Source organism: Pelobates fuscus, chromosome 8, assembly GCF_036172605.1.
Source record: "Pelobates fuscus isolate aPelFus1 chromosome 8, aPelFus1.pri, whole genome shotgun sequence".
Lineage (NCBI taxonomy): Eukaryota > Metazoa > Chordata > Amphibia > Anura > Pelobatidae > Pelobates > Pelobates fuscus.
The window spans coordinates 166697746-166710533 of record NC_086324.1 but is presented as its reverse complement, the minus strand read 5'-3'; the positions used below and the strand labels follow the sequence as shown (position 1 = coordinate 166710533).

Here is a 12788-nt window from a genome sequence, read left to right as displayed (position 1 = left end):
GTTAGGTCCTTCTGAAAAGGAGTCGATATAGATGCGTCTCCTTGTCTTGGTTCAGAGTATTCTCCATCTATCCTCTCTATTCTATGTCTATGTAACTCTGGAGAATATCTATCGTCTCTTCTCCTCCTCTCATCTCTCTTCCATGTCGCACCTCTTGTTTCCTCAGTTTTTTGAGGGCCTAACTTGACTACTTGGCTGTAGCTTCTGTAGTTTGTATATTTGGGTGGAGGAGAACAGTTTCTCCTGTGGTCTCTCCATCTGGGGAAGGTTTGTTCCTGTCTTTGTGGTTCCGACCATTTCTCCTCTCTTCTATCTCTTTGATTCTGTTCCCTAGTTAATCTCCAATTGGGTGCTATATTTGTTCTTTGTTCTCTATATTTGTCTGTATATTTTATTTTGGGGGGTGACCGATTTCTTTCGCTTCTTTTGTTTCTAGAGGGTGATCTACTTTTTCTTTTTCCTATATATTTCGTTTTCTGTGAGTGATCATCATATCTCTTATATGGTATTATTTCTTTATTATACCTCAATTTCTGTTTGTTTATGATATTGATGTTACCCGTTTTATAGTCATTTTTGTCCCTCAAGTATTTACTTTTTTTTACTTCAATCACGTCTTTTTCTATTTTTTCTACTCTGGATTTTAGATCCCTCATTATTTGACTATATAACTCAGGATTAGTGGATTCACTTATTTTATCTTTCCAGATTTTGATGTCTTTATCTATTTGTGTTAGGGTCTCTTCTCGTCTGGAAACAATATAGCCCATTGTGCTAAATGAGAAGCCCTCCAACATTTTGTTCCACCCCGTCATAAAACCATCATCTTCTCTATCAAAGGAAGGATTTTTTTGGAATCTGAGACCTCTTGGTGTGATTCTTTCCCTCACATATTTTTTTAGGGTAGCTACCTCCCATTTGATTTTCATCTCTCTTATTAGGGTTTTTTCTAAATTGTATTTACATTTCTCTGAGTCTACAAATGGTGTTTCGGTTGGTGGGTCATTTGTTAAGGCAAACATTTGATCTATGTTATTAGTGGAGTATTCCCTACTTTCAATTAAAGCCATATTGCAATAGTTATCACTCCCACTTCGTGCAAGGGGTTAAAACAATATAAGTAATAAAACCAATTTTGTGCACTAATTGGAAGATTGTGCTCAAACACCTAATAAGTGGTAACCCCTACACCACTTCAAAACATATAATACACATACATACAAAAAGGTGGAGCTCCTAAGAATATGATACAGTCGGTATTCTGTAAAACAAAAATATACAGACAATAGTGCAACACTGTAAAAATGGGCATTAAAAGTGCATAAGCTGAAATATTGTAACTCACAAGCCTGGAGTCATACCCTCATATGACTCAGGTGGTATACGCCTCTGGACCATTCAAGGATGTCCCAATCCTTTTTCTCTCTTTGGGGGATCGGTGTTTCCTTTTAAGGGTGCTTGGTGCTTTGTGCTTTCCCTTTAAGTTTGCTGCTAATAGAGATGCAAAATCCCAAAGGAGTTCCAGAAAAAAGGTGCTTTATTGTAGATAAAAATTTCAAATATAAAATCAAACATATATATATATAAAACAAAAGATAAAAAATAAGTTCCAAATATTGGTCTGGTTTGATTCAATAGTCTGTAACAGTGTCCAAAACGCGTTTCGCCTTACAAAAGGCTTCCTCAGTTGGCTGTTATGTGGATCTTTTCCTCTCTTTCTTGTTTAAATATCCTCCACTGGTCGGATTCTGTGCGCCTTTTTTTTCCCTCTCCCACTTCCGGGTTCCGGGTTTCATCTTGTGGAACGCAACGTGCGTTCCACCGTGCGTATCTATTTCCGGATTCCTCATTTCGGTGGAGCGCACGTGCGTTCCGGCGCTTGGTTCAATGCGCATCCGCTTTCATATTCCTCACTGCGATGGAACGCACATGCGTTCCAGCGTTTCGTTTCTATGTGTTCCTCTTTGTTGGCTTTTTCTGGTGGAACGCATATGCGTTCCACCTCTTAAAGACACAACCTATATTGGGGACATAGTTTAAAACATGCAAAAAAATCTCATTTTTTTTTTTTTTTTTTTTTCCGTTTCAAATCTATTATGTCTAACTACCAAACAACATATTGGCTTGATTCTTTCAATAGATGATTCACACAAAGTTTAACAGATAAATGGTATCCCATAAGCACATATATAGATGGATTTAAAAGGTAACATGTTAGTGGCAGTTTATGGATGTCTCTACAAGGTATACAGAATTTTTTTAAAAATGGTGGGAAATTAATGTAATCAGTAAGAACCTACCTTTTAAATCCATCTATATATGTGCTTATGGGATACCATTTATCTGTTAAACTTTGTGTGAATCATCTATTGAAAGAATCAAGCCAATATGTTGTTTGGTAGTTAGACATAATAGATTTGAAACGGAAAAAAAAAAAAAAAAAAAAAAAAAAAAATGAGATTTTTTTGCATGTTTTAAACTATGTCCCCAATATAGGTTGTGTCTTTAAGAGGTGGAACGCATATGCGTTCCACCAGAAAAAGCCAACAAAGAGGAACACATAGAAACGAAACGCTGGAACGCATGTGCGTTCCATCGCAGTGAGGAATATGAAAGCGGATGCGCATTGAACCAAGCGCCGGAACGCACGTGCGCTCCACCGAAATGAGGAATCCGGAAATAGATACGCACGGTGGAACGCACGTTGCGTTCCACAAGATGAAACCCGGAACCCGGAAGTGGGAGAGGGAAAAAAAAGGCGCACAGAATCCGACCAGTGGAGGATATTTAAACAAGAAAGAGAGGAAAAGATCCACATAACAGCCAACTGAGGAAGCCTTTTGTAAGGCGAAACGCGTTTTGGACACTGTTACAGACTATTGAATCAAACCAGACCAATATTTGGAACTTATTTTTTATCTTTTGTTTTATATATATATATGTTTGATTTTATATTTGAAATTTTTATCTACAATAAAGCACCTTTTTTCTGGAACTCCTTTGGGATTTTGCATCTCTATTAGCAGCAAACTTAAAGGGAAAGCACAAAGCACCAAGCACCCTTAAAAGGAAACACCGATCCCCCAAAGAGAGAAAAAGGATTGGGACATCCTTGAATGGTCCAGAGGCGTATACCACCTGAGTCATATGAGGGTATGACTCCAGGCTTGTGAGTTACAATATTTCAGCTTATGCACTTTTAATGCCCATTTTTACAGTGTTGCACTATTGTCTGTATATTTTTGTTTTACAGAATACCGACTGTATCATATTCTTAGGAGCTCCACCTTTTTGTATGTATGTGTATTATATGTTTTGAAGTGGTGTAGGGGTTACCACTTATTAGGTGTTTGAGCACAATCTTCCAATTAGTGCACAAAATTGGTTTTATTACTTATATTGTTTTAACCCCTTGCACGAAGTGGGAGTGATAACTATTGCAATATGGCTTTAATTGAAAGTAGGGAATACTCCACTAATAACATAGATCAAATGTTTGCCTTAACAAATGACCCACCAACCGAAACACCATTTGTAGACTCAGAGAAATGTAAATACAATTTAGAAAAAACCCTAATAAGAGAGATGAAAATCAAATGGGAGGTAGCTACCCTAAAAAAATATGTGAGGGAAAGAATCACACCAAGAGGTCTCAGATTCCAAAAAAATCCTTCCTTTGATAGAGAAGATGATGGTTTTATGACGGGGTGGAACAAAATGTTGGAGGGCTTCTCATTTAGCACAATGGGCTATATTGTTTCCAGACGAGAAGAGACCCTAACACAAATAGATAAAGACATCAAAATCTGGAAAGATAAAATAAGTGAATCCACTAATCCTGAGTTATATAGTCAAATAATGAGGGATCTAAAATCCAGAGTAGAAAAAAAAGAAAAAGACGTGATTGAAGTAAAAAAAAGTAAATACTTGAGGGACAAAAATGACTATAAAACGGGTAACATCAATATCATAAACAAACAGAAATTGAGGTATAATAAAGAAATAATACCATATAAGAGATATGATGATCACTCACAGAAAACGAAATATATAGGAAAAAGAAAAAGTAGATCACCCTCTAGAAACAAAAGAAGCGAAAGAAATCGGTCACCCCCCAAAATAAAATATACAGACAAATATAGAGAACAAAGAACAAATATAGCACCCAATTGGAGATTAACTAGGGAACAGAATCAAAGAGATAGAAGAGAGGAGAAATGGTCGGAACCACAAAGACAGGAACAAACCTTCCCCAGATGGAGAGACCACAGGAGAAACTGTTCTCCTCCACCCAAATATACAAACTACAGAAGCTACAGCCAAGTAGTCAAGTTAGGCCCTCAAAAAACTGAGGAAACAAGAGGTGCGACATGGAAGAGAGATGAGAGGAGGAGAAGAGACGATAGATATTCTCCAGAGTTACATAGACATAGAATAGAGAGGATAGATGGAGAATACTCTGAACCAAGACAAGGAGACGCATCTATATCGACTCCTTTTCAGAAGGACCTAACAGCAGAGAGATCGAAACAACAACGCCAGATCAGGATTTGGGAACCTCCAGGCAAAAGACAGAGATCGGCAACAAAAGAAAGAGAGGAAGAAAAAGAAGAAGAGAGACATACGGAGAAGAGAGGAAAGAGATAAATTCAGAAGGAATCTTCAACCTAACGGGGAATGAGTTACCCGTAGGGGAAGTAGCAATTCTACAAAAAGGTTTGAAATTTGCACCTACCTCTGATCTAAATAAGTTCGATTTTTTTATAGATATCAATAAGTTTATTAGGAATCTGAGCCTAAAGAAATTTTTCCATAACAAAGAAGAGAGAGTGAATGATGAAGTACCATCAGAGTATATACACACAGAGCTGAAATTAAAATCAGATTTTTTTCCAAAGCATCTCATCTCAGATGAGATAAAAGCTTTCGAAATTATGGTAATGAAAGATATAAAGAAAATCAAACCATTAAATAGATACCAGCAAAATATGTCAGTTAAGGAGAGAGGAGAAATAAAAAAATTAAAACAGAACCAAGAAATTGTAATTAAACCGGCAGATAAAGGAGGGGGTATAGTGGTCATGCCGAATGACAAGTATTTACAAGAAGCGGAACGAATCCTTTCAGATCCAGGCACGTATAAAAAATTAGAGAATAATCCGATAGAGAACATAAAGAAAAAATTTGATGATTACATTGAAAAAGGTTTAGAAAAGGGTATTCTAACTATTAAGGAAGCCAAATACTTGTCAACTCCACATCCAAAGACACCAGTATATTACCATCTCCCAAAAATACATAAGAATAAGGAAAATCCACCGGGGAGACCTATCATATCTGGGATAGATTCTATCTCAGCCAAGGTGTCGGAGTACCTCGACCATCTGCTACAGCCTCTCGTGATAAAGAATCCGGCGTATCTGAAGGATACCATTCACATACTACAATTAATGGATGAGATGACCTGGAAAGAAGGGAATTTTTTGGTCACGTGTGACGTGACCTCACTTTATACTATTATACCGCACGAAAAAGGCCTTGAAGCAGTACAGTATTTTTTAAACAAACACAATTTTAAGGAGGAACAAATTTTATATATTTTAGAAGGTATTCACCTGATCTTAACCAATAACTTTTTCTGGTTCAATGAAACTTTTTACCTACAGGTTAGGGGAACGGCGATGGGCACCAAGTTCGCCCCCAGTTACGCAAACTTGTTCATGGCCTATTGGGAGGAGCAGTTTGTGTATCAGGGACACCCATGGGGGGCGGACTTGGTGTGCTACCGCCGCTTCATAGACGACATATTTTTCATTTGGACAGGCACAAATACAGATTTGAATGATTTTATTTTGTACCTAAACAACAACCAGTGGAACATCGTTTTAACAGCACAGATTAGCCAGAACACAATCAATTTTTTAGATTTAGAGATCAACATCAAAGATAATAGGATCATAACACAAAACCATTTCAAAGAAGTCGATGCGAATGGGTACATTGACAAAAGAAGTTGTCATTATGCCCCCTGGTTAACTAATGCCCCCAAGGGCCAGTTCTTGAGGATTAGGCGTAACTGCACTAATGACCATGATTATATAATACAAGCAAATATAATCAAAACACAGTTCATACAAAAAGGATATGAGGAAGGTAAACTCCAGACTGCATTAGAAGAAGTCCTAAGAATCCCTAGAATAAATACCTTGAAGTATAAGGATAAAGAAAAAAATGGAAAATGGAACGGCAACAACGTCCCATTCATATGCAGTTTTAACGGAAACAATAGAAAAATAAATAACATTATTAACAAACACTGGCATATCCTAAAAGACGATCCAATTTTAAAAAATATTTTATCAGATAAACCCAAAATAATTTATAGAGGGGCCAAGAACCTAAAAAGCACTTTAGTACAGAGTTGCAATAAAAAGAAAACACCCGTAAATAGTACTTTTTTAAACATGAATAAAGGGTTCTATGGCTGTGGACAATGCCTAGCATGCAGAAACACCAAAAGCAAGAAAAGACACATCACGGACATGGAACCTATCATTAATAAAAAATTTCAGATAAGAGACCATTTAACCTGCTACTCAAAGGGGGTAATTTACATATTAAAATGCCCATGTAACCTTGTGTATGTCGGCCGAACAATTCGAAATTTGAACACCAGAGTGGCAGAACACACAAGGAATATAAAAAATGGGGTAGAAACACATAGCGTCTCAAGTCATTTCAAAAGAGTTCATAATTCAAACCCAGACGGAATGTTTTTTAGTGCAATCAAATTGGTGAGGAAAGATTGGAGAGGGGGAGACTACACCAAAAAAATAGGAAGGGAAGAAATGAAATTAATTTACGATTTTAATACCATGGTCCCACATGGATTGAACAATGACTTTGAATTATGTCATTTTATGAGCTAATAGTCCCTTTCTATAGTGTTAAATGCTTTTTAGTCTTGGGAAAAAAATTCTTACTGATTACATTAATTTCCCACCATTTTTAAAAAAATTCTGTATACCTTGTAGAGACATCCATAAACTGCCACTAACATGTTACCTTTTAAATCCATCTATATATGTGCTTATGGGATACCATTTATCTGTTAAACTTTGTGTGAATCATCTATTGAAAGAATCAAGCCAATATGTTGTTTGGTAGTTAGACATAATAGATTTGAAACGGAAAAAAAAAAAAAAAAAAAAAAAATGAGATTTTTTTGCATGTTTTAAACTATGTCCCCAATATAGGTTGTGTCTTTAAGAGGTGGAACGCATATGCGTTCCACCAGAAAAAGCCAACAAAGAGGAACACATAGAAACGAAACGCTGGAACGCATGTGCGTTCCATCGCAGTGAGGAATATGAAAGCGGATGCGCATTGAACCAAGCGCCGGAACGCACGTGCGCTCCACCGAAATGAGGAATCCGGAAATAGATACGCACGGTGGAACGCACGTTGCGTTCCACAAGATGAAACCCGGAACCCGGAAGTGGGAGAGGGAAAAAAAAGGCGCACAGAATCCGACCAGTGGAGGATATTTAAACAAGAAAGAGAGGAAAAGATCCACATAACAGCCAACTGAGGAAGCCTTTTGTAAGGCGAAACGCGTTTTGGACACTGTTACAGACTATTGAATCAAACCAGACCAATATTTGGAACTTATTTTTTATCTTTTGTTTTATATATATATATGTTTGATTTTATATTTGAAATTTTTATCTACAATAAAGCACCTTTTTTCTGGAACTCCTTTGGGATTTTGCACCTCTATTAGCAGCAAACTTAAAGGGAAAGCACAAAGCACCAAGCACCCTTAAAAGGAAACACCGATCCCCCAAAGAGAGAAAAAGGATTGGGACATCCTTGAATGGTCCAGAGGCGTATACCACCTGAGTCATATGAGGGTATGACTCCAGGCTTGTGAGTTACAATATTTCAGCTTATGCACTTTTAATGCCCATTTTTACAGTGTTGCACTATTGTCTGTATATTTTTGTTTTACAGAATACCGACTGTATCATATTCTTAGGAGCTCCACCTTTTTGTATGTATGTGTATTATATGTTTTGAAGTGGTGTAGGGGTTACCACTTATTAGGTGTTTGAGCACAATCTTCCAATTAGTGCACAAAATTGGTTTTATTATTAACTCCAGTTAATGAAATTCCTAAGGGTTCAAACCACTCTCTACCTAGCAAACTTGCTCTTTGTCCCTTAGTAATTATTAAACGTAAATGTCCTCTGAATTTACCATATTTTACTGGTATAAAACAAACCCCTTTAACATCCACAGCCTGTTTGTTGTAGTCCACGAGATGAATATCACAAGGTACTATTGAAGGAGAATTATGAGGCCATAACAATGTAAATGTCTCTTCTGAAATCAAAGAATATGCGCACCCAGAATCTACTTCCATTTTGCACGGAACATCTTGAAGCACAATTTCAGTGTAAATCTTCAGTCCTGATGGTGAATTTTCCACTTTATTCACATAGTCATTTGAGTAAACACCTGCAGTCATTTCACTATCTGAAACGGTTTGTGGAGTATTAAAAGAGTGCGCTGTGGTTTGTATTTTATTCACATTCTTATATTTGGTCTGAATTCCACTGGCTTGACTTTGGCAAACTGTCTGTATGTGACCTGTACGTTTACATGTGTGGCAAACTGCATTTCGAAAACGACATGTATTACGCCTGTGTTTTCCACCGCAACTATAACAAGTTCCTTTAAATGGAGCTGTGACATCAGTGTGTAGTGAAAAGTGTTTTGATTTAACATCAGTCTTCTTCACTAGATTTACTTCAGGTGAGTTATCTTTGCTGGAGAATTGTATCTCTTTTGAATGGACATATGCAGCCTCATTTGCGAGCGCTTCCTCTTGTGCAATAATAAAAGTTAAATTCTGTCTTGCAAGCAGTCTCCTCTGCAGTGCTTCATCTTGCACCCCACACACAAGCCTGTCCCTTAACAAGGATTCTAAGCTGGTACCAAAATTGCAATTTTCAGACAGCCTGCGCAGTCCTGCAATGTATGCTGCAATGCTTTCACCTGGTTTCTGATTTCTTCTATTGAAATGGAAACGCCTCACTGTTTCAGATGGGGTGGGTGCTAAATGATGTTTTAACAGTGCCAGTATTTCTTCAAATGAGTAGTCTTGTGGTTTAGCAGGAGATATCAGTGAGCGGACAATATCAAATGTTTTGGATCCAATAACACTCAGTAACACAGCTCTCTTCTGAATAGCATCCACCACCTTATTAGCTTCCAGGAAAAACACTAACCTGTCAGCATATGAGTCCCATGAGGCTGGATTAGCCAGATCAAATTCCTCCATGTGTCCCAGAGAAGCCATGCTGGAAATATTTGTAGATAAAAGAATTCCAAAAAAAAGTTTTATTCCCTCACTCAGGCTGATTTCATTTTCTTTATATATATTCTGCAGTGTCCATTTATTATAATCCCATCCTCGTCGCCAGTTTAGTGTATTAGCATGTTATATATTCACAAATGGCTCTCAGACATTGTAGTAAAATAGAACTTCTCTTTACTTCAGTACACACACATAATGACATAACACCAAAGAGACTAAACACAACAGAACAAGTGCATAACTTCACTATGCTGCCATCTACTGGAAGGTGGACTGCATAAACCTCAATACATAACAGTAGAATTTTAATTTTTATTTTAAAAAAGGCATTTCAGTTTGGGGAAGCTGGTCACTAATACAAAGCCTCCCCACACGCTATTACCTCACACACACACACTGTCACCCCCCCCCCACACACACACACACACTGACATCCCCCCGCACACACACTGTCATTACACACACACTGTCACCCTCCCAAACACAGTCACCCCCTACACACACTGTCAAAGCATTCTGATTACAAAAAAAGGTGGGGCATATTGATGAAGAGGCGGGGTCATTGCCATGGAAACATGCATGCCTGGACATTTGTATATGGGAGGAGCTAGTAATATGAACACTCCCACTCTGCGCCCTATGATCAGCCCTGCATTCACATATTAAAAAATGCCTTCCCATCTTCACGTCAGAAGCAATACAGATTGGAATAATGGAATTGGAATTCTGTAATTTAAAACACAAATGATATTATGAAGGGGCGGACTGGCGTGTCGAGTACGCTAACAGATAATGTCTCTCTCTCTCTGTCAAGCCCTGGATATCATATTTCATGTAAAGAATGTCTGCTGTTATGACAAGTCCAGACCTCATTACAATCCTGTCTCTTTAAGTTCTCTCCTGACTTGTTTCCCCTGGGCAGTTTAATCTCTCCCCTTTATACAACAGACCCTTCATTTTCCTCCAGAATATTCGGAATTCAGTAAAAACTTACATATCTGTTGCAGGAATAGAAGCAGCAAATATCTCCGTTTCTCCATGTTTAACCACCGGTCGTTCTTCGTTTCACTTTCACTTAATGTCTGGATAATGGATTTACTAGAAATGGTGGTACACTGGAAATGATTAACTCCTTATCTTCTGACTTATCATGCAGCAGTGTCCTCGGTGGTGTACTATGGACTGATACTGTGCTCCTCGCTTTTAGAACTTGGTAGTTTTTTTTTTTTTTATGTACAATTGTGATGGTGATTTTATTAAAAGTAATCACATTTTTAGATTGTAGATTTAGATTTAGAATTGTCCTTTGATTGACTATTGTTCAATATAGTGAAATATGGCGTGTAGCGTGGCGGTGAGATAGGATGAGTTTTATGATAAAATTAATAATTAACCCTAAACACGGAACACATCGTGTGACTGCACTATAATAAAGCATTGAGATACCAAAGCAGTTAAAACACATATATTAGGCCTGTGCTCAAACTCTTATCACTCAAAGGCAGCAGGATTTGCTATAGTATTCAACCCCACTGTATAAGCAGAACAAACCCTAAATTGTGACCTTAGTTGTGTCCTCTGAAAGCTAAAATCACTGTATTTTTTAGTGCTCTGCCTTATTGTTGGCAGGTGAGCTTACACTTTGTAGTCCTACAGTTGTAATAGAAGCCTCTGTTACTTAAAAGTGTGAATTGGGGCTTCTCCCACATGAAGTAATAAATATATCTAAACAACCACTTGTGCATCTCACTTAAAGAGACAGTGCCATGTCTTTTTTTTCTTTTAGTTTTCATTTCTTTATGCCCCTTGTATCTTAAAGGACCCAGTATGCACCCAGACCAATTCAGCTCAATGCAGTGGTCTGGGTTCCAGGTTCCTCTAGGGTTAACCCTGCAGCTGTAAACATAGCAGTTTACATTAGGGTAATCCAGCCTTTAGTGGCTGTCTCACTGACAGCCACTAGAGGCGCTTCCGCGATTCTCACTGTGAAAATCCCAGTGAGAAGACGCTGGACGTCCATAGGAAAGCATTGAGTAATGCTTTCCTATGGGCGGTTTGAATGCGGACGTGGCTCTTGCCACGCTTTCGGCACTGACGTCGGCAGGAGGAGGAGAGTTCCCCAGTGCAGAGGAAGCCCAGCGCTGGAGAAAGGTTTTAACCCCTTCAGCCCAGCGGCAGGGGAGCCATGAGGGTGGGGAATTATTAGGCAAATGAGTATTTTGACCACATCATCCTCTTGACAGGTGTATAGTCGCCATTTGGGCAGTCGGAATCCAGGACAAACCACCCCCATATCCTAACCCAATAACACACAGACACTAAGTAATATGGGGAAATTTGTCCACAGCTTTATTAACCAATAATTAATAATAATAATAATAATAATAATAATAATAATAATAACAATAATAAATTAACAGATAAACATGGGTCATTGCCCCCCATACTCCGCCCCCTCGCATCCTGTTCCTTCGGCTACCATACAAAAGGCAATGACCCCCATATAATAACACATATACATATTTATAACATATTTATAACATACACCAACATTCCAAATTGCCAACCATCCATTAACCACGGCAGGGGTATACCCGGATACCCCTGCCCCAACAGGTTCTGAGCCACCTCCAGGACTCGAAACCTCTCAACCACCGATGACCACAATCTGTTTATTCCACCTCACGTTCATCCAGGGGAGCCTATTTCCTCTCCTTCAGCTCCCCATCCAGCCACAAGCTCAGACCTTGACCCCTTAAGCTGTCTGAGCTCCGCCACCCCGAAGAAACAGAGCCATCCGTATACCATCCTGCCAACCCAAGTTGAGCAGGTCCAAACCCACCTCCGAGAGGTGAACACCATCCGAGCGGTAGTATCCTGGCAACCCTTCCTCCAGCTCAAGGTGCCTTACCACCACACCCCCTACCTTCCGCACAAAGCTTGCCATCAAGCTATTCACTTTCTTTCTGCACCTATCCATAGCCACCGGATCCCGAGTGTGCCGCCACCGGCGCCTCGGGACAATCTCCGACCAAACCAACATGACCCCCGGAAGCAGGCCCCTCAACTTATTGATGTCCTGCTTCATCCACTTCACCAGCCGGCGTTGCGGCGTAAGGCCCAGGTCATTACCCCCAATATGTAGGACCAGTAAGTCTGGCGTGCATCCCGGCGCCAGCATCCCAAACAGTTTACCACAAACATCCCCCCAGCAAAAACCCCGATACCCAAACCAGCGAACTGCCAACTGGCCTCTCGGAAAACCCAGCTGCTGGCCTTGCGCTCGAGCTGCGGCCCTCCTCTCGGCCCAGAAGACAAACGAATGGCCCACGATCCATGCCTCACGCCCTGGGGGGAAAAAAACAAATGATGAGGGAAGTCCGACAGAGACCCCCACCCCAGCCCA

The 12788-nt window shown here is 39.3% G+C and overlaps 1 protein-coding gene across 1 annotated transcript in view; it reads right to left on the bottom strand.

The window, feature by feature from the left end:
- The window catches only part of LOC134571347 (uncharacterized), a 93202-nt gene extending 82751 nt beyond the window's left edge, over window positions 1-10451 (bottom strand). The window contains exon 1 of the mRNA XM_063429549.1: window positions 10377-10451. Coding sequence (XP_063285619.1) covers window positions 10377-10422 — 46 coding nt within the window. The 5' untranslated portion in view covers window positions 10423-10451. The remainder of the gene's footprint in view (window positions 1-10376) is intronic.
- Window positions 10452-12788: the final 2337 nt, after the last annotated feature.